Source organism: Ylistrum balloti, unplaced genomic scaffold (genome assembly GCF_031769215.1).
Source record: "Ylistrum balloti isolate Yb309-2 unplaced genomic scaffold, AGI_CSIRO_Ybal_v1 Utg369724, whole genome shotgun sequence".
In the NCBI taxonomy this organism is placed as follows: domain Eukaryota; kingdom Metazoa; phylum Mollusca; class Bivalvia; order Pectinida; family Pectinidae; genus Ylistrum; species Ylistrum balloti.
The window spans coordinates 1033382-1057080 of record NW_026781942.1 but is presented as its reverse complement, the minus strand read 5'-3'; the positions used below and the strand labels follow the sequence as shown (position 1 = coordinate 1057080).

General features: G+C 35.0%; 1 protein-coding gene across 1 annotated transcript in view; it reads right to left on the bottom strand.

Annotated features, from left to right (window-relative positions):
- Positions 1–1658: 1658 nt before the first annotated feature.
- The window catches only part of LOC132565497 (multiple epidermal growth factor-like domains protein 6), a 34170-nt gene continuing 12129 nt past the window's right edge, over positions 1659–23699 (bottom strand). The window contains exons 25-56 of the mRNA XM_060230147.1: positions 23020–23121; positions 22728–22829; positions 22358–22459; positions 22016–22123; positions 20515–20750; positions 19910–20021; positions 19298–19399; positions 18719–18820; positions 17652–17753; positions 16401–16502; positions 16038–16139; positions 13872–13973; positions 12955–13056; positions 12595–12696; positions 11635–11736; positions 11267–11368; positions 10372–10473; positions 10096–10197; positions 9339–9440; positions 8823–8924; positions 7927–8028; positions 7511–7612; positions 6639–6740; positions 6373–6474; positions 5885–5986; positions 5521–5622; positions 4831–4932; positions 3897–3998; positions 3085–3189; positions 2662–2763; positions 2246–2350; positions 1659–1804 (exon numbers count right to left, since the gene is read on the bottom strand). Of these exons, the coding sequence (XP_060086130.1) occupies positions 1659–1804; positions 2246–2350; positions 2662–2763; positions 3085–3189; positions 3897–3998; positions 4831–4932; positions 5521–5622; positions 5885–5986; positions 6373–6474; positions 6639–6740; positions 7511–7612; positions 7927–8028; positions 8823–8924; positions 9339–9440; positions 10096–10197; positions 10372–10473; positions 11267–11368; positions 11635–11736; positions 12595–12696; positions 12955–13056; positions 13872–13973; positions 16038–16139; positions 16401–16502; positions 17652–17753; positions 18719–18820; positions 19298–19399; positions 19910–20021; positions 20515–20750; positions 22016–22123; positions 22358–22459; positions 22728–22829; positions 23020–23121 (3464 nt within the window). The remainder of the gene's footprint in view (positions 1805–2245; positions 2351–2661; positions 2764–3084; positions 3190–3896; positions 3999–4830; positions 4933–5520; positions 5623–5884; positions 5987–6372; positions 6475–6638; positions 6741–7510; positions 7613–7926; positions 8029–8822; positions 8925–9338; positions 9441–10095; positions 10198–10371; positions 10474–11266; positions 11369–11634; positions 11737–12594; positions 12697–12954; positions 13057–13871; positions 13974–16037; positions 16140–16400; positions 16503–17651; positions 17754–18718; positions 18821–19297; positions 19400–19909; positions 20022–20514; positions 20751–22015; positions 22124–22357; positions 22460–22727; positions 22830–23019; positions 23122–23699) is intronic.

Below are 23699 nucleotides of genomic sequence, written 5' to 3'. Positions count from 1 at the left end.
TAGCTGTAATGAAATAGTGGCTGAAAATTTTAAATACAAGCAACTGTGTTTTGAAATCTTGTTACGATGCTTTAGTTGAATTGAATGTCAGAAAACCTAATTGTAAATCTAATTGGATTTATCAAATTAAGCATGAACTATGTAATTTGGGATTTAATCATACCTGATTAAACCAAAATAGATTTAATGAGAATACTTTTTTGCAAATGTACCCACAACGTGTGCATGACGTATTTATTCAAGAGTTACGCAGTGCTTTTGATGTATCTTCCAAATGTTATCTGTACAAACATCTTGTGGATATATTTGGTATTCAGTTTTGTCTTAGTAAGCCCATTAATGTTATATTAAAACAATGACTGAGTCAATTTCGCATGCAAGGACACAATCTTGAATCAGGTCGTTATAATAACATTCCCAGAAGTCAGAGAATTTGTACAGTTTGTGATCAAAATGATATCGAGGAAATACATTTTGTACTTTGTCCTTTGTCTGATTTAAGAAGTAAATACATTAAAAAGTACTATTATCGCCATCCAAGTGTCTATAAGCTAATAGAATTATTTTCCTGTAAAAGTGTGAAGGTTTTAAACACACTTGGTAAATGTCTTTTGCATGTTACAACTGAAAGAAAAACTCTCCTCGGTCAATAATTGTTATTATGTTGGAATATTTTCTGAAAAATTACTGTTGTTGGATTAAATGTAATAGACTTTTAATGTTCGTTAATTGCATACTGAAAAATACTTTAAATCAACGCTTCGTGTATTTTTGGATGATTTAGTTTCTGTAGTGGTGTTGCATTTGTGTTACCAAATTTCATAACGTCATGTTTATTGCTATGTTGTTGTTTGTTTTCGAATATTTGCTTCAGTATTTCTGTCATGCTGTAATGAATGAAACGTTTGTACATAATTATGTCTTGGAATGGATTTATCGTCCGCCATCTTGTACATAACTTAAGAATTTGACACAATTAGTTATGTATATTTGTATCCTATATGCTGTATTGCATTTACAATAAATAAACTTGTAAACCGTAGAAAAGCATTACATGAGTTAATGAACAACAATAAGATTCTCCTAATCTTTTAGGAATATTTTTATATATTGAAAAGGGCTCATTTATGGAAAAAAATATTCTGACTAAGAAAAAAGTCTGCAGTGCGTTCTTTCGATTGTTTTGTTCGATGACATTTTCAAATAGAAGTTTATATTATTTGTCGGAATAGACGCAATATTAATCTGGTATATAGAACCTGCTGCTATTGTCTCTAACCATTGTTTACTGTTATATTCGGTACATCCATGTAAACGTAATCAATATGGTAAATTTATGATAACTATGATTTTTCTTAGGAATGTTTGAACTTTCAGGCTTCTACTACAGACATGCGCCAGTTCATTCATCAACTTGAAGCTGTTGGTATATTCTATGCTATTTTAAAGTTATTTAATTCTATCTTACCGTTCAGATTCTCTTTCTTGTCAGAAGTATGTCTAATATTGTACAAAATATCTTTTCTGCTTTTGTTTCATGCTTGTTTCTTTATAACACAAACGCAGATTCCGTGCCTGCTGATATATATATATATATATACATATTTTATTAAACTAAGGTAAATATCGTCGATATAACATATAACGTCATTCAGGATTTAATAACGGCCACCTCCACTGTGGTCACATACACATCCGAGACTTCCGTATGGATTTCCGGTGTATCCAGTGTCACATGCACACCTGTTCGTGCTGTGGTCACAGTGAGAATGTGGGAATGATCCGCACCGTCCATCACATGGAACTGAAAACAACATAGACATTTAAGAAAATAAAGAAAAATGTAAGAATAGAGAAAATATGGTATAATTTGTGGAGTATGACTCTGTACAATTTCTATTCAAATACATTAAAATATTTGTTAGATACCGAAGAGAAAAAAAGTTAATTATGTATTATTTGAATAAACAATATTTAGTAAAAGAGTGGCCTTGAAAACTGAAATAAACATTGTGAAGCCAGTATTAAACGCAAGAAAAAAGACGTGTTATTCAAAAGACGGCAGTGCACAGTGAAAAGATTACCCTATGTAAAAAAATATGCTGTGAAAAATAAAGTATTAGAACTAATATCTAATGATACTCAAAAAATCTATATATAAATATTTCAGTGCCGCGTTTTTGTTTTTGCAAATGATATAAACGACACGTTGTATATATAACAAATAATCAGGTTTTATACTCACTTCCGCATTTCTTGGTTGGGTCGCCTACGAGGCCCTGGTTACATTTACATTCGTTGCTAGCTTTGTCACAATAGGCGTTGTACACACAAGCTCCGTTACAAGGTACTGTCAACAATGATAAATAGTATTGCTCGTAAGTATAGTGTAAAGGATAAGATAGATACTGGGTTTATCTTCGATGGTTTAACCAATATATCACCTAGGCAATTACTGTTTCAGTTTGGTTTTCAACTTTTCTATTCTTTCGAAATTCTTGAGTTGTGGAATTGACATGTACTGTATACCTGAAGTGATTTCAGTGGAAAAAAAGCGAAAAAATAACCGAAGGTATACACGTTATTGTATTTTCGAATCCAAAACAATGTGATGATAACATGATTATGTGTAAAATGTCTGATAAGTAACAAATTACTTACGGGAGCATGTTCCCCGATACAAGAAGTACCCTGAGTTACAGATACATTGGTTGGAGCCTAGGTTACAGTAGGCATTGGGTCCACAGGGGCCGCCGCATGGCACTGTTTATGACAACGGAAATTCGATTAATTACTACTTTCTTGAAATCAATTTTGTTGGTCGCTTGGACCCTTCTAGTTGTTTAGGATATTACAAGGCAGTTTGGAACTACACCGTGAGGTTTAGCTCAGTGAAAACTTGTTTTCAAATACAATGTCCATTTTGTTCTTTTTCTTGAAAGAAATAGTAAAATTATACAAATCTGTTGCAGATGTAACTGACTATGTTTAGGTATCAATATATTGACAATGTAGGTAGGCACGTGAAATGATTGAAATCACATAAATGAAACCATAACAAATGTATGACGTAGTGGTATTTACAAGAGCATGGTCCACCGTGATATCTCTTGTACCCTGGGTTACACATGCACTGATTAGATACACTGTCACAAGATTCATTCGGTCCACATTGTCCCCCACAAGGTACTGTAAATAGTTAAACGTAAAGCAATTAATTTTAGCAGTCTTAACATTCAACATTAGCTGCATATCATGATAATACACTGATGGAAACGGGCCAAACCTTATAACAACAAACATGTATTATCATGCTAAAGTTTCCTTGGTCGTACATGTATTCTATCCAACTAAAGACCTAAATGGATATTTATCACTTTTCCTGTATTAGACTGAAATCACACAACTAATATATTTTAGATTACACGTATTTCTTTCGTCACCTTATCTTCATTACTTACGAGCACATGACCCGTGGTAGAGGACGTATCCTGTGTTACAGACACACTGATTGCTGGCTTTGTTACAATAGGCATTAGGTCCACATGCTCCACCACACGGTACTATAAATTATACGAAAATATGTTTTGAAATTGTTTCCCCTGCTAAAAGATGTTTTTTTTGATAAATATGATCTTTATCTGTGATCATTGCTATGAGTACTTAATACATACGAGTACACGATCCATGATAGAGGAAGTATCCTGTGTTACAGACACACTGGTTTGTTCCTTTGTTACAGTAAGCGTTTGGTCCACAAGGTCCTCCACATGGAACTGTCAAAGAAGGGATTGATTTTTCAAAATTGATCTTTATTCTAGAAACATGCTTGGTTTTTTATATTGATTTCGCTTTTATGTATGTATAACTACTCTGAGATAAAAAAAAATACGTACGGGTACAAGATCCGTGGTACAGAACGTATCCCGTGTTACAGACACACTGGTTTCTGCCCTTGTCGCAATAGGCGTTAGGTCCACATTGTCCTCCACAGGGTACTATAAACAGTTAACAGATGATAGATACATATTTGTTTTGTATCTAACTGGTAACGTTTGTACAGGAAATGATATATATTGTTTTCGGCACCATACATTTCAATTAGCCTTAATAAATGCATTAATACATATTTCTTTACCAACAATTGTAACTCAAATGGCATCTATAGAAAAACTTACCGACGCAAGACCCATGGTACACCATGTATCCCTGGTTACAGACACACTTGTTTGAATTACGGTCACAATAGGAATTAGGTCCGCAGGGTCCTCCACAAGGCACTGTCAAAGGCATACATAGAACCATTACGTTCATTCATATTTCTAATGATTGAGTGCATGGTAAATTCTGAAGAGCATCTTTGGTATCTTTGCTTTAAGACTTTGTAAAACTCTACGTGAAATCATTTAATTGAACCAATTAACTATTGGTACGATAATGACTAGTGTAATGAAAGGCTGGACGGAGTGATTCCGGCCAATTTTCAGCATATCATGAACGATACAGTGGTTATATTATGCTGCTGCCCTCATCAGTTCCTATTTCTTTTATTTTACCTTTTGTTTATACATATTAAACAGAAGTCATTGTTATCTTCTGGTTCTTGTTTTATATGTTACGCAGCAAGTACAAGCTTCAGTCTCTGAATGTGTTACCTCTCTTTCATAGTGAATATTGTTATGAAAGACAATGGGACATTATATCATTACCATGGTATCCATTTACATACACAGTAAAAATGTTCTCAGTGATAACAGTCATTCATTGGCTGTTGCCTCGGCATAGATGCAAATTATCTTCCAACTATTTTAATGAATAGTTTATACGTACAAGTACAAGATCCGTGGTAAAGAACGTATCCCGTGTTGCAGACACACTGGTTGGACCCTTTGTTACAGTAAGCGTTAGGCCCACATGGTCCTCCGCATGGCACTATGAAATAGAAGGTTGATATAATATAATATCATTGTTTGAAGAAACACATACAATATCGAACCTCGGGTGAGATGTTTTTTTAGGCTCAGAATCAAATTCAAGATCATTTCCTTTATCATTAAGACTGCATAAAATGCAGCATAAATGTGAGATTGCTGTAGATGTAGCAAAAACGCGATTTCTGAAGACATTCAATAAAGGTGTATTATAAAAGTGTGATTGCTAGACATGTACCACAAAATAAAGATGTTGCTACTGGAGATGTGCCGTAATGGCATCACAGGAAGACATGTACAATAAAGTAATTAGGAAGATGTAACAATATCTCCTTTTTTTGTGTTTCAAATTTACAAATACGAGCACCAACCGCAATAATATAATCACACAAGCTTCAAAAACACCATCATCTTTAGGTTTTGCATTCATGAAAAACTAATATATGGGAAAACATATAATACACAGTTGCACTTTAATCACGTTATGACCACATAAACATCTCTACATACCATGAACAGCGTTTTGCATTTAAATGGGCGTTTACAGAATGATCAAAAATTCTGATAGAATTTCAAAATGGATACGTACGAGTACAAGATCCGTGGTAGAGGAAGTATCCTGTGTTACAGACACACTGGTTGCTGGCTTTGTCACAGCGAGCGTTAGGTCCGCATGGTCCTCCACAAGGCACTGTAAATAATAGATAAATAATAAAATTATCTTAAATGAAAAAGAAGCTATTTTGTAATCAGTTGTAAAGTCGCATAAATTATCGTGGCAGAGAACACAACCTGTGTTACATAGACACACTATTTTCTTATATTTTCAGCGAACGTTAGGTCAACATTGTTATCCGCATAGCACGCCAGAAACTATGATGAATAAGTTACGAAAGCAAATTAGAAACTGGGTTGAAAATACTAAAAAATAACCTAATGGTAGGGATACTTACAGACGCATGATCCGTGGTAGAGGAAGTATCCTGTGTTACAGACACACTGGTTGCTTGCTTTGTCACAACGAGCGTTAGGTCCACATGGTCCTCCACATGGACCTTTAAAAAAATAGTTATATTGATCAAATATGCATAACAGCTGTGGTAAATGATTGCTGTTGTCAGGTTTTCATTTTTTGGGCACATGAAAAGACTGCCCTAAACACAGCGTGCTAATGTAGTCATATTGTTAACGTGCTTTTTTCCGGTATATCTTATCGTCAAGTTAAATTTGATTTAAGCATGCATTATCTGAAGAAATGTCAGTAAGGTCATTTTTAAATAGTTCTCTGTACCTCAATACGTCCAGCTTTATCATTTGTTAATTGTGATTGTCTTCTGGCTCGCAGCCGTCTCCAATAAATAGATACAGAAAGGAAGAAAATAAGAAGTGCGGAGAAAATACTCTTTAGGAGATATAAAGAAGAATCCGATAATTTTCTTACGGGTGCAAGATCCCTGGAAAAGAACGTATCCTGAATTACAAACACACTGGTTTGAGCTCTTGTCACATCGAGCGTTAGGTCCACATGGGCCACCACATGGTACTGTAAAACAAAAATATATAGTCATAGAGATATGCTGACTGGTATATGGTATGACTAAATACAAATGTGAATCGTGAACAATTGCAGATAATATCAATTTTTTTCAACAGCAACCATAACACACATACATAAAAATGTCTGGTAAACAAAGATGTAACACTTACGGGTACATGATCCGTGGTAGAGGACGAATCCTGTGTTACAGACACATTGGTTCCTGACTTTATCACAATAGGCGTTAGATCCACAATGTCCACCACACGGCACTGTAAAAAAGACACATTAAGTATCAAATAAGAAATTCAATGCGTGGTGCTTTTTCTAAATTTTGTCTCCATATATCATTATTGAACAATGATACATTTTCTAATATATCTTTATTTAAAGTCATATTCAAGGAGAGTTTAATATTGTCACAACATACCCATGAATTGTAGCAAGTATTTATGAAGACTCTTATAACGCAGAAGATTGACTTTCAGACATCTACGACCAAGTGTTCAACAAGCGAAGGCGAATTGAATGCAGTTCATCACATTCAAAACTTCTACTGGTTGTGTTCTGTTTCAGAGGTGATAACATTCAGTTTTGACAGCAATAATTATAATTGAGCTCACGATGAATTGATAAGATAGATTGTAGGACGTAACACATGTCAGTGTAGAAATAAGAGGTCTTGTACATGTATTTCTCGAGAACTGTTCATCTCGTGTTCAACCAGTGTACAATTAGTGTACATATAGTGTTCAACAAGTGTTCAACTAGTGTACAAAAGTGTTCAACGGAGTTTCGTATTATTATACTTCAGTACTAGCACTTACAGACACATGATCCATGGTACACCATGTATCCTTGGTTACAGACACATTTGTTCAAGTTACGGTCACAATAGGAGTTTGATCCACATGATCCCCCACAAGGCACTGGAACAAATCATCAATGATACTATACAATGAACATGTTTTGAACAATATTTAAGAATTACTATGACTGATTCAGCTTTATACTGTACATAACGCCGTTTAACATTTCTTACGAGTACACGATCCGTGATAGAGGACGTATCCTGTGTTACAGACACACTGGTTGGTTGAGCGATCACATCGTGAGTTTGGTCCACATTGTCCTCCACAAGGCACTGGAACACACCATCGTCGAGAAAATATAAAATCAAACATATGAACGACACAATGTGTAAATGGAACGTGCTCTTTTTTGTGTGCTTTTATAGAATCTTCGAGATGGCAGGTGGAAGAGACACTGCTGTTTAAGTTTTAGTGTCAGAAAATAATTCAAGCAAATTGTAGTATTGTTCAGTAAATACACGTAAGAACTTCATAATATTCTGAAATTATCAGATGTACGAAAATTGCGAAAACGATTGAATTATTGGACAAGAGCATCTCCCGATCTCTACATTTTGACGTAAAGGTATTATTTCACATTACTTACAAGTACACGATCCGTGATAGAGGACGTATCCTGTGTTACAGACACACTGATTGGTTGAGCGATCACATCGGGAGTTTGGTCCACATTGTCCTCCACAAGGCACTATATTATAACCACAATCAACATTATTCAAGCGTTTGTAAACTAGTATGTAGACAATAACTGTTATTCGCTCAGCTCTTTTAGGTACTTAGGAGTTAATAAGTGCAGTTTACTGTATCTTTGGGTTGCCCATGCTTGCAATCAGTGACGGGTATTTGTTTACAGACAGTGCTTATGCAATACTAATTACCTACTATGTCAGAATTATTGATATCAGCGACATCACTTTTGCTGGGAGAGGTGGACGTATAAAGTGAAAATTGTGATTGCTATTTCAATGCAGCGGACCTTATGAATATGTTAAGCATACTTACTGGAAACTAAGGACAATTTAAACATGGCGATACAAAATATTGTAGCTGTCTTCCGATACCGGGAAATATTACTTCTTTACCATGTTTGAAATAACTTGCTCTTCAAGGTATGTAAAGATATATAAGTTGAGAACTATTTATGAAACATTAGTATCTGTGAGACATATCACCATCTTATTAATAAGATCCGATATAATTATCCAAACAAAGGTCTTCGTACTACTCACAAGTGCAGGATCCCTTGAACAGTACGTAACCTTGGTTACAGACGCACTGGTTGGTAACCTTGTCACAGCGGGCGTTGGGTCCACATGATCCTCCGCATGGCACTAGACGCAAATGATGAAATCGAAGTTTTTAACTAAGAAATACAATTGAATTGGAATAGATCATAAATAATTTACATTTAAAAAAAAAATTTCTATCCATTTTCAGTCGTATGTCAATATTTCTGATAGCAAAGGCAGTCAGTATACTCACGGACACATGAACCATGATAAAGGTAATATCCCGTGTTACAGACGCACTGGTTCCTACTCTTATCACAATAGGCGTTAGATCCACAATGTCCTCCACAGGGAACTAATAGCAAATAAAGATTCAGAGGTGAAGTGCATGAACACATCTGTATTTAGAGAAAGGTAATTTCGTCTCATAATTCAGAAATCATATCACTAGAATTTCTTGATTCCCGCGTGAGGGCTACGTTAATAAGTAATTACGACGAAATGGATATCTATTTAAAAGTTACATCTGGTGAGATTGGGTTCAATGTTAAGTAATTTTAATGTCTTGAAAATAAAACGGAAATAAGGAAAATTATATTCGTGTATGAATTTGAGTAAAGTTTATTGTCAGATATAGATATGTCACTGTGTATTTTTGTTCGACTAATATAAGGCTGATAGGACAGGTAACAATGGATGTAACACATAAGATATAGAGCTGCTATCAAAAGGAAATAAAACATGTTTGACGGAATTTTGGGTTACTTACGGGTGCAAGATCCCTTGAACAGTACGTATCCTTGGTTACAGACACACTGATTGGAAACCTTGTCACAGCGAGCGTTAGGTCCACAAGGTCCTCCGCATGGCACTGTAAGTATTGTCATATCAGCATTGTCATTTTACATCGGCAAATCTAACGTCATCATTTAATTACTAATAGCATCAACAATTTTAAAGTTATTCCGATGTTAAAGTACTTTCCCTGAGTACATCTATGAATTTTAGGAAATATTTCATTAACTTGTATGAATAATCATTACAAATTGTACATTCGTCACAAGTGAGTCTTGACTGGATGAGTCACTTTCTTTGATTTTAGCCCATAAAAAATAATTTGGTTTCTTAACATTGGAAAATGGACTTTTGGTTTTAATTATGAAAATCATCCATTAATACATCTCTGTTAAAGCTGATCATATTTTCAAACAGCGATATATTTCATAATATTGTCAACTGTAGGATGGAATGGTTGACGTGATGAAAATCAGACTACTAGATTTATCGTATTACTTTTCTCTGTTTTGAAAACAAATGACTACGGAACTTTATTACTAAGCAGATTTTGAAGCCTTTTGTGAAAAACGGAGCAAATATTTGCGTTTAAATCACTGTCCTATAAGAAGCCTTACAAAAGTCCTGATCAGAACAGAAGTTGTTATTTCAGAACTTTTGGCTACCTGATATTTTGTTGATTGAAGTTACATTTTAGAACTTATCTGATATGAATCAGACAGTATACTTACAGACACATGATCCATGATAAAGGTAATATCCTGTGTTACAGACACACTGGTTTCTGACTTTGTCGCAATAGGCGTTAGATCCACAACGTCCTCCGCAAGGAACTGTGATAAAAAGATCAATACATATCAACATATCTTTGATTAATTGTCCAGTTATGGGGAAATAGTTATCTTATATCTTTGAAACCGCTTTCTGTCACAGCCTAATGGTGATTTGACATAATATTTATAAACAAAAATATGGAAACTATTGAAATAGATCTAAACACTACTCACTTGTACATGATCCATGGTAGAGGACGTATCCTGTGTTACAGACACACTGATTGGATGACTGATCACAACGAGCGTTTGGTCCGCATGGTCCTCCACATGGACCTTTAAAAAATAGTTATATTGATCAAATATTAGGATAAAACAGTCTGTTCCTGCGATGATAGAAGTAAGGTACATGCTCGTACATCTTAATATCATCATCTATTATCATCATCAATTAATGAAGACATGCCATTGAACCTCGAGATTTGCTTTAACCTGTACGCCACGTTTTTTATTCATTTAAACAGTAGTCCAGAATATTTGACGATGTTATGAAATTATTAGATATATAAAAAAATTGACTTTTCATTCGATCATTTTGGATTTTCCTTAGTCGCCTCCAGTCCTTAAAAATTTAGTAACTTGATGAAGTGACTGAATGAAGTAAGAGATTAACTGATTTCGGGGCATCCCTAACAGTACTAGTTTGTGTCTCCGATGGTTGCAGCGGATTTAGTTAAGAGATATCGGGGTGTCATATAATACGGTCTGACTGTAATCCGATTCATAGTCGGGAGAAGTCACTTAAATGAACTCATTGTAACAAAAAAAAATTTCTACCAAGAAGACTTCAAAAATAGATATGCTGTCCCCGTTACAACACTGAATATGTCGCCTGGTTTTCATTTTTGGTATTCCTTATGTTCATAAACATCCCCCACTTCGTCGACGACATCCAAAATCCAGGACTAGCAAAATAATGTCTCGTCCTCAAATCTAGAATGTGCCAATAACATAAAATAGAAAAATGTGCCAAACATCAAGGAAACATGTCATACTAGCCTAACCAGCGTATATGCTTATTGTGCATAATACAATTGTTTGTCTTAATTAACAGAGATTTGTTACTTACGGGTACAAGATCCATGATACAGGACATATCCTGTGTTACAGACACACTGGTTTCTGACTTTGTCACAACGAGCGTTAGGTCCGCATGGTCCTCCGCAAGGCACTATAAATAAAAGAAAAACAATAAAAAATATCTTATCTGATTAAAGAAGCTATTTTGTAAACAGTTGTAAAATTTGTATAAATTATAGTGGCAGAGAACACAACCTGTGTTACATAGATACAATATTTTCATCATCAGCGAACGTTAGATCCACCTTGTCTCCCGTACAGCACGCCAAAAACGATGATGAATTAGTTACAAAAACAAATTCGAAACTGGATTGAAATTTAATAAGACATTACTATTCTCATGGTAGGGATACTTACAGACGCATGATTCGTGGTAGAGGAAGTATCCTGTGTTACAGACACACTGGTTGCTAGCCTTGTCACAACGAGCGTTTGGTCCACATGGTCCTCCACATGGACCTTTAAAAATATGGTTACATTGATCAAATATTAAGATGAAAACAGTCTATTCCTGAGATGATGGAAGCAAGGTACAGGCTAGTACATCTTAATGTCGTCATCTATTATCATCATCATCAATAAATTAAGACATTACATTGAACCTCGAGGTTTGCTTTAACCTGGACGTTTGAATTCATTTGAATAATGGTCCGGTCCAAAATATATACATGTACTTGACGATGTTATAAAATTATCATATATATGAAAATGTATTTAATGATGGGGCTATTGCACCTTCTCATTTAGATTTTAACTTTTCATTCGATCACTTCGGATTTTCCTTAGTCGCCTCCAGTGCTTAAAACAATAGTAACTTGATTTTAAAAAATCTAACTTCTTGAAGTAAGAGATAACTAATTTAGGAGCATCTCCAACAGTACGAGGTTTTTGTCTTCGATGTTGCAGCGGATTCATTTAAGAGTTGTCGGGGTGTCATACAATACGGTCTGACTGAAATCTGCTTCATGGTCGGGAGAAATCACTTAAATCAATTTATTGTAAAAATGTTTTTTGTTTTCTACCAAGAAGACTTCAAAAATAGATATGCTGTCCCCGTTACAACACTGAATATGTCGCCTGGTTTTCATTTTGGGTATTTCTTATGTTTGTAAACATCCCCCACTTCGTCGACGACATCCAAAATCCAGGACTAGCAAAATGATGTCTCGTCCTCAAATCTAGAATGTGCCAATAACATCAAATAGAAAAAAAATGTGCCAAACAACAAGGAAACATGTCATACTAGCCTAACCAGCGTATATGCTTATTGTGCATAATAAAATTGTTTGTCTTAATTAACAGGGATTTGTTACTTACGGGTACAAGATCCATGATACAGGACATATCCTGTGTTACAGACACACTGGTTTCTGACTTTGTCACAACGAGCGTTAGGTCCGCATGGTCCTCCGCAAGGCACTATAAATAAAAGATAAACAATAAAAGATATCCTACCTGATTAAAGAAGCTATTATGTAAACAATTGTAAAATTTGTATAAATCATAGTGGCAGAGAACACAACCTGTGTTACATAGATACAATATTTTCATCATCAGCGAACGTTAGATCCACCTTGTCTCCTGTACAGCACGCCAAAAACGATGATGAATTAGTTAAAAAAGAAACTGGATTGAAATTTAATAAGACATTACTATTCTCATGGTAGGGATACTTACAGACGCATGATCCGTGGTAAAGAAAGTATCCTGTGTTACAGACACACTGGTTGCTAGCTTTGTCACAACGAGCGTTTGGTCCGCATGGTCCTCCACATGGACCTTTAAAAATATGGTTACATTTATCAAATATTAGGATGAAAACAGTCTGTTCCTGAGATGATGGAAGCAAGGTACATGCTTGTACATCTTAATATCATCATCAATTTCCATCATCAATTAATGAAGACATTACATTGAACCTCGAGGTTTGCTTTAACCTGGACGTTTGAATTCATTTGAATAATGGTCCGGTCCAAAATATATACATGTACCTGACGATGTTATAAAATTATCATATATATGAAAATGTATTTAATAATGGGGCTAGTGCACCTTCTCATTTAGATTTTAACTTTTCATTCGATCACTTCGGATTTTCCTTAGTCGCCTCCAGTGCTTAAAACAATAGTAACTTGATTTTAAAAAATCTAACTTCTTGAAGTAAGAGATAACTAATTTAGGAGCATCTCCAACAGTACGAGGTTTTTGTCTTCGATGTTGCAGCGGATTCATTTAAGAGTTGTCGGGGTGTCATACAATACGGTCTGACTGAAATCTGCTTCATGGTCGGGAGAAATCACTTAAATCAATTTATTGTAAAAATGTTTTTTGTTTTCTACCAAGAAGACTTCAAAAATAGATATGCTGTCCCCGTTACAACACTGAATATGTCGCCTGGTTTTCATTTTTGGTATTCCTTATGTTTGAACACAACCTGTTTTACATAGACACAGTATTTACTTATATTATCAGCGAACGTCAGGTCAACATTGTCTTCCTAACAGCATGCCAAAACTAACATGAATTAGTTACGAAAGCAATTTAGAAACTGGATTGAAATTGACAAAAGATATTCACATAATAAGGATACTTACGGACGCATGAACCGTGGTAAAGGAAATATCCCGTGTTACAGACACACTGGTTGCTAGCTTTGTCACAACGAGCGTTAGGTCCACAAGGTCCGCCACATGGCACTGTAGATAATGTCAAAAAAAAAAAAATCATAATGTCTGCAATAATTAAACGAGGGCTGATTTACGAGTTGTGCGCCTTTTATTGAAGATGTTAAGCAGGGATGTCTTTTTGCAGCTCTATTATTCCCTGACTATTTAAGGCTGTGTTCCCGAAGACTGGTATCATTTGGTCAGTTTATGTCGAAGAGGTAGCCGTCCAAAACAAACATGGCATGTGATAATTGAAAAATGGACAAATTTGCTGAAGGAGCAGCGATTCAATATTTGTATAAGAAAGGTCTAGCACCTAATGATATCCATACTGATATGGTGCAAACTATGGAATGATGCCCGTTCATTCGCTACAGTGAAAAGATAGATGGAAGAATTTATGCGTGGCAGGAAGAGCCTTGAGAATGAAACCCATCCTGGAACGCCTGTTACTGTTGCAACCCCCGAAATGGTCAATGAAGTCCATGATATTGTTATGGCTGACAGAAGAGTTACAGAGAGATAAATAAGCTGTACTCTTGGGATTTCACAGGAAAGAGTACACTCCATTCTTACGAAAGATCTTGCAATGATAAATGTCTCAGCCCATTGGGTACCAAGACTTCTAACATTTGATCAGAAGCACGATACGGACATTGTCGCGTGCTAATATCAACCTTAAAGCTCCTGCAGAGGTTTATGTCTATGGATGGAAGGCATACAACAAAGAAGGCAAATATTGTTTCATCAGCTGGAAAGGTTATGGTCTCGCGTTGCAAAAGGGACAAACAATACATGGCACATATTATGCATCACTTCTTTGGCAGTTAAGAGGAAATGTTATATTCAAGCGCCACGGAAAACTCAGTAAAGGTGTGTTGTTCCACTAGGAAAATGCCCCTTTCCATATGCCATGGCTGCCACTAGCGACTGTGGCTTTGAACTGATTGAGCATTCGCCTTCTCCGCCTGATTTCGATCCATCAGGCTTTCACTTATTTCAAAAATTGAAAAACGCCATTTTCGGTAACGAGTTTCGGTCAGACGATGACGTCATAGATAGATTGGAGGTCTTTCTGAGCAGTCAAGAAAAGCACTTCTTTAAAGTTGGCACTAAGGCCCTTAAACATCGCTGGCAAAAGTGTATAGATACTGAAGGGGATTATGTTGAAAAATAATTCAATATGCCCTTCAAATTCAAACCCTTAGATATAAGGCTAACATCTTATCAGTCAGTTCTTGAAGTATCTAATTTTCAGTTAGTTAGTTAGTAAAGCTTGCATAAATAACACTCTTACAGATGCCAGATATCTTGTACTTGTGTAAGAGTTTAAACAGATTTATTTACATAAAATACATATAAACAATCAATGAGGGGCACACAGATCCCTGTTACCAAACTACCGCTCACGAAGATCCGGAAGATTGGCCAAATGTTCAGATTTGACACACAAGTTTGTTGGTTGATAGATTTCACAGGACAAACGTACCTCTCCCAGTAAGAGAGTCACAATCACGGGCAGTAACTCTGCCCGAAATTCCCAAAACTTGTTATAGACAGTCTGGTTCCTGACTTTGTGACAGTAAATATTCAGACCTGAGAATTCTTCAAATCATAAACATTTTAACCGAAGTGTCGTCCTAGTTACTCTGAAAAGCTGAACATGATTGATATATATATCTAGCTCTAGACTTCTTCCATGCAACAAGGAAAAATATTTGACAATGAATGCTACCTTTTTCCAGCCATGGTAAGTAACCTTTGTGTTTCTGATAACTGGTTGATTGAGTTATCCTTTCGCATTGAAGTGTGAAGGATTTGTTTTGCAGTGAGCAAACATTTGATATGGATTTTTTGTTTACGAGACACAAGTATATGCAAATAATGCTGGTCGCTTCTTCTTGGTCACATCTAGCTAAATATTCACGACCGTTTCGTAAGGTGGACGGGAGGAAATTTCAAAGAAGGAAAAACAGATGTAATGGTTGCAATGGGATCATTAAAAGGATTGTTTTTGAGACGGCGATCTGAAAGAAAACCTGACATGATTGAATCGGACATAATTTATCGTTATTCTAGTTTTGTATTTCTTACGAGTGCAAGATCCGTGGTAGAGGAAGTATCCTGTGTTGCAGACACACTGGTTGCTGGCTTTGTCACAGCGAGCGTTAGGTCCGCATGGTCCTCCACAAGGCACTGTAAATAATAGACAAATAATAAAATTATCTTTTATGAAAAAGAAGCTATTTTGTTATCAATCGTAAATTGCATAAATTATCGTGGCAGAGAACACAACCTGTGTTACATAGACACACTATTTTCTTATATTTTCAGCGAACGTTAGGTTAACATTGTTATCCGCATAGCACGCCAGAAACTATGATGAATAAGTTACGAAAGCAAATTAGAAACTGGGTTGAAAATACTAAAAAATAACCTAATGGTAGGGATACTTACAGACGCATGATCCGTGGTAGAGGAAGTATCCTGTGTTACAGACACACTGGTTGCTAGCTTTGTCACAACGAGCGTAAGGTCCGCATGGTCCCCCACATGGCACTGTAAAGATTTGAATAATATCAAAACAATAATAGAAAAAAAAGTCTATGCAACACGTGTGTTACACACAATCATGCTGGTTGAATTATCAAATTGTGTTTCAAGTAATGTAAGTCCGCATGATCTTCCACATGAACCTGTAAGGCATCTAATTTACTACGATCGTCTATTTTCATATGAATCATACATTCGAGAAGACACTAAGGAAAACAAAACGCAATTATATGTAAATATTTGACGTTTCTTAATTTATTGACATTAAGGACAAATATCACTGTTTCTGAACGTGAGAATCGCGGGATAATGTTAGACAAGTGATAATTAATTCTGTAATGTAATGAAATAAACAAACAAATGATAATAAATAATAATTTATACACTAAAATAATTTCTCATGTTAATGACCGGAGCGACATCTTGGCTTAATTAGATGAGCTGAACACACAGGACCATTGAACAAGGTTTACTTGTGAAATTCAGGCATGAAAACTTAATATCCAGCTTGCTACTCCATTCATATGATTAAGTAATAGCAATGTAGCATGGTAGAATGGTATCGATGGTTTAATGTATCACAAATGAACATTACTTTTAGTATTTTTACTTACAGACACATGATCCATGGTACACCATGTATCCCTGGTTACAGACACACTTGTTTGAACTACGGTCACAATAGGAACTAGGTCCGCATGGTCCTCCACAAGGCACTTGGTAATCGATGATGACAAAATATTAATTTCAAAGACAGAAACACAGGATAGCATGGGGCATCGAATTATAATTAATAACATACTTCCGACGAGATAAAAGGAATAATTAAAAAAAAAATAAAACTACACATTAATTTTTCCTGTCAGGCCTGTGGTCTTCAAAAAACGCATAAGTACATGATGTGTATTTACAGCACACTTACGAGTACAAGATCCGTGGTATAAAACGTATCCCGTGTTACAGACACACTGGTTAGTGCCGCGGTTACAGTAAGCGTTAGGACCGCAAGATCCACCACATGGTACTGTAGGTAGATACATGCATATATTTTCAAAGGCTGAAATATATCTCTTGTCTTTTTAGTATGCCACAACTATTACTTTTATAAATGGAAAACATGGCGATGACAACGAAAAATAAATTGATGTTACTTACGAGTGCAGGAACCATGGTAAAGGAAGTATCCTTGGTTACAGACACACTGATTGGAAACCTTATCACAGCGAGCGTTAGGTCCACAAGGTCCTCCACAGGGAACTGTAAACATAAAAATAATGTTTTCTTTAGCGAAATAAAACCATGTGAACTTTTTTTTAATCATTTTCCATTTCCCCTTTTAATTTTGTAATACTCAGCATATGGGTAGGTTTTTTTTCATTTCTGCTATTTTTGGTTTTGTTTTTTTTTGTTTTTTTGTTACAAAATAATTCAACTAAAAAAATTAGACATTATAGCTGGACAAAGGAAACGATAAAATGATTCTGGATTAACATAAATACTGGTATTTCGAATAAACTCACGAGTGCACGATCCGTGGTAGAGGACGTATCCGGTGTTACAGACGCACTGATTTGTTACTTTATCGCATCGGGAGTTAGGCCCGCATGGTCCACCACATGGCACTGTACGAATTCGAAATGTTTTCTTTAAATTTATACATTGGCTTTGTATTAAAAAAAGACAAATGTTTTGATAGAAAACCTTGATTATCTGTCACAATTTACTCGCGCGTGCTTTTATAGGAACAATTGCAAATGGGATTGTATAAACTATTCATATTTGAAATACGTACGAGTACATGATCCGCGGAACAGAACGAATCCTGTGTTACAGAAACATTGTCATTGAATATTTCGTATTTACGTATATGTAATACGTGTTGGTTAAACCGAAGTGCTTCATTCGGCCATGGTAAAACATTGTTCAATAATGGTTGTACCAATCAACTGGAAAGTCCCCTGAAACAAAAAGATACTCACGAACACATGATCCATGGTATGTAAAGTATCCTGTGTTACAGACACACTGGTTCCTGCCTTTGTCACAATAGGCGTTAGGTCCACAAGGTCCTCCACATGGCACTGTAAAAAGACACTTGGAGTATCAAATAAGACATCCACTTTTTCCTGTCGGTTCAAAATGTTGTGAAGTTTTAATCATTTTGTCAAAATCACTTCTGTGTTATGCAAACAATCCTAAATACTTCCAGAATCAATACTTACAAACGCACGATCCGTGATAGAGTGAATATCCGGTATTACAGACACACTGATTGGTTTGTCGGTTGCAGTATGCATTTTGTTTACAAGGTCCACCACAAGGGACTGCAAGCATAGTATCAGTAAGAAACCTAAGACATGTAGCAGTCAACCAACTTATTGATTATCGAGTAACGTCGTTACAATTATTGATGTTATTGTTTTATTTTATTGTTTCCAGTGATGGAGCTATTAATTAAATGTTATAAGATATAAAAATATCAAAAGTAGCAATAACTTTTATCATCATGTAAGAAAATATTAACTAGTATATCTCAAATGCTATTGGTAATAATTAAAAAAAAAAAGAAAAATTAATTTCATGACAAAAAAATAGTGATATAATAATCATGGTATAACAAATAACATAAAATTCAACCGTCGTAATCAATTACTTACGAATTAGACGTCACCGTAAATAATCCAAGTACTTACGAATTAGACGTCACCGTAAATAATCCAAGTACTTACGAATTAGACGTCACCGTAAATAATCCAAGTACTTACGAATTAGACGTCACCGTAAATAATCCAAGTACTTACGTGAACATGAGCCTTTGAATAAGATGTATCCTGTGTTACAGACACATTTCTGGGACATCATGTCGCAGCGGGCATTGGGACCACATGGTCCTCCACATGGCTCTGTGGGTAGTAAACATCTATATAAAACATTGCTTGATTGGAACTACATAGTCCCCCACATGTCAATGCAATTCAAAAAGCTCCAGACAATAACAAACGGCAGTGACTCTGTAATTAAGATGTTTTGCCCATGATTTTGATACACTACACATGATCATAGTATGACTAATGAAAACAGAAAGTTTCATTTTCCTTAACGTTCAGCTAGATTTCAGGATGGCAAAGTTATGCTCTGTAACTAAGGAGTTGCAGACCCTAATTTTGATGCACTGCACTAAGTCTAATTATGCTAGGTTGATATAAGTTATGCTCCGGAAACGACACAAGACATGTAAAGGCTTTTGCTAAAACCGGTTAACAGCACGTTTCAGAGCTTAACGAATAAATTGATTTCTTAATTAAACGTCGTCAGTTTTTCAAATATATCAATGAAATAAAATCAGAATGAAATAATATAACATATTCTTACTTTGGGGTTATTAATGATTGCTTTAGTAATCGGATACTTACTGTCGTCATCCTGGATTGTGACTGTTACCACTCTTCTACTACCAATGGACGCTCCAACGGAAACTGAGAGCATGGTTAGACTCACGGAGAACGTTTCAGTTTGTTCGTAAACCTACAATTAATCAGGATCAAAATAAAGTTTAAAGTTATAAAATTGTTTTACTCTGTTTTCAAACATGCTCCTGTCATTAACTTATATATGGGAAGTATGTGTTTAGATTTTTTATCACACAGACGGGATTTTTATTTGCATTCAAGGCAACATCAATCTGACATTAAACTTAGAACTCTGGCGATTGTGTCGTGTGGAATCTACATAAATACGAAATTAAGATGTTAATAACATCCAATGTTGTTGCAGCTGGAGATATTTTAAATATTTGCAAATACACAAATGTTCTGATGTCAATCCATGAAAATAAATAATGACTATCTAGAAAGTAATGACGACTTTCTTAAAGTGATCGCAATATTCTCACCCTGGAAAAAATATTTTCTATTTTGCAAAAGCTAATGTACATGTGAAATATAGCTTGTAGTACTTATTGATATTTATCTCTTTTTTCTTTATATGAAGCCGTACTTCACAATGTATATGGCGTTACCTGATCGTTGACGATATCTATAGAGAGAGACTCTGATTTTGAACCACTGTTAAATGTGACAGATCCTTGGTTATTGGAAAAGTCCCTGCCGTAATTAGCGGTGATGTCTCGAGTAACCCAGCTGACTGTAACAGATCCATACGTTCCACCAGTCCTTTCTAACTCGATCACTACCTGTTTTGAAATGCCTTCCTTCACTGAGTAGCTGCTTCGGACAAACTGAATCACACTTGGAACTGAAAGAAAATAATATATCAATTTATCGATTTGTCTTCATAACGCCATTTTGAGAAAAAGGGGGGGGGCAACAGTTATCAAAATATATAGAAACAAAAAGTGTAGAAAAGAAAACCAATAAGCCAATTGTGATCAAGGTCGATAAAAAAATCAGAGACAGTGAAACTCACATACCATGCTGAGGATGGTTTGGAAAAAAAACTCTCAGATAATTCAAGTACCAATCGGAAATAATACAAATAATACCATAATATAAGTTATTTTTTGGAAAACAATGGTAGACGTAAATTGATTTTTAATATGAACATCGGGGAAGTGTGAAAAACATTTCTTAATTGAGCAAGATCTTTTTACATCAGTGAGTCCTGGACAAAAATAGGAGTCGGGCCCGTACAAACTTCAAAGGATTTGGGGAAGTCATTTGGGAGATAAATATATCAAAAGACAGGGTAAGTAGCGAAGATAAATTATAAGATGACGTGTTAAACGACAAGGGTATTTTCGACGAAACTGTGGTACTTAAACATAACGCGAAAGTAACCTGGATAAGCGAAATGAATCGATTAATATGGAATAACAGACAAGAAAAAATAATAAATATTGTAATTTACAAATTAGCAATACAGAAAAAAGATCATGAAAGGTTATTGTAAAGAATACTGGAAAGGACTATCAAAGGCATGTTTCAGCTTATATTTATATATGGAGCATAATACGTATAAAGTATTCAAATGGAAGTTATACCATAACATATCATCGACAAAGAACTATTGTGAAAATGGAAGCAAATAATTTATGTTATGTATACAAAGTCATTGAAGGTTATCAACATCATTTTTATCAAGTTTAGTTTTCTTAATGTATTTTGATGTATTTTGGCATTGAAAAGCAAACCTCTCAATTACAAAAATGACAAAGTGAACATCCGATTATTGAAGTATATTATGATTGGTTATAAAATTATATACACGAATTATAAAAATATGTAATGTATTATTTGTTTAGATTGGGTTTGCAGTTTATAAAACAACTTCTGTGTTAGTGAACAAAAGAAGAAATGATTATATTCTTTATCTGTACTGATGAATAAAATGAATTATTATCGGTATTATAACTTATATACAAGGAAATTACAGGTAAAAAAGAGTATCTGAAGTTTCATGAATAATCTATGAAAACTATTTAGAACCGTGTAATGAAATACATGTAATACGAGTTGTGAAAAAGAAGAATTTTAAACATATAACAAAATAAGGCGTCTTACGATGACATCCTCCCTGGTATGCGTCTCCTACGTATCCTTGGTTACACTGGCACCTATTGCTGGCCTCGTTACAATAAGCATTGGGTGAACACTTTCCACCACATGGCACTAAATAATTGTAACAGTTCATTCATGAAGTGAAACACAACACGGCAACACATTAGGATCAAATGTATATATTTTCACCTTCCCCGCGGATTTCAAATATAACGTGCAACAAATTCGTATTTAGTCACACATGGGTATAAATGTAATTTGCTTGGGATTATGTTAGAATGATTCACTTTTCCATAGATAATATTGCTGATATTATTGTTTGACTGCTAATATGTCAATACTCACGAGTGCAGGTTCCGTGGAACAGAACATATCCCTTGTTACAGACACACTGGTTCCTGCCTTTGTCACAATAAGAGTAGGGTCCACATGGTCCTCCGCATGGCACTGAAAATAAACGCAAAATTGAGATATCGTAATGGTGTTATGTTAGGTTACATTTTCTATTCCCAAAAATTAAATAATGATTTTTTCTTGAAACAATTTTGTTTCATCTTTTCTTTTGCTACAATAACTGCATAGATATATGCAGGTTAGATGTTTCAACAACAAATTGACAGATAACCTAATGTTTAACTTCGTAGATCAGCTTGTCCCATGTGTTTTACAGAATAAATAAAACAAGGTTTAGTCGACAATACAAGAGTACACTTACGGGTACATTGTCCGTGGTATAGCATAAATCCCTTGTTACATTCGCATTGGTTGGTGACTTTGTTACAGAAAGCATTTGGTAGACAAGGTCCTCCACATGGCACTATTCAAATAAATCAATTTTCAAAATGAAATTATGTTTAAGCTGCGGAGTATGATATCCATTAATGTAGTGATTAAAAAATTGATTGATATATATATAAAATGGCCCATGTATGTCATTATTTAAATCTATTTAAATGACATTATAACAAAGCTTAATTTGACCGTATTGAAAATAATACACTACGCACAGACACAGGATCCTTTGAACAGGACGTATCCTTGGTAACAGACACACTTGTTAGAGATGAGGTCACATCGAGCATTTGGTCCACATGGCCCACCGCATGGCACTGAGAGAAATAGTATATGATGGGTAAAACACATCTTAATATGTAATATATTGAACTTCCTTGTCGAAGACAGAATATGAACACGGACATAAATATTTCAAATGCATATATTTAAAACGTTTCATTTTCACCGTAAAAACACGGCACCATTACTTGTAGTTAAATTGTTGCCAAAGATAAGGATCCACTGTGGTTTTACCTAAATATACATTTGTATATCAGAAGGCAATCAGTTTGTTTTAAACTTTATTTTTAAAGAGATGTTAAAAGTTGTAGCCATAGTTACTAGAGTCATCAATTTTTATTAAAATATACAAAACCTAGAGGACAAGCAGACATCTATATTCAACAGTAAGGTCAGTTTCACTCGCCTAAATAGGTTAAACACCTTTTTAAAAAAAAAAAAAAAAAAAAAACATTTCAACGCTGAAAACCTAAAACAGCTGCTTAGATAAAACAAATACGAAGATCTGCATAAATATCCTTGTAAACATGTTATGATTACACGCTCCCTGATACAAGAAGTGCAATTGTTACAAACACATTGACAATGAACAATTATAGATGCTCACTCATAC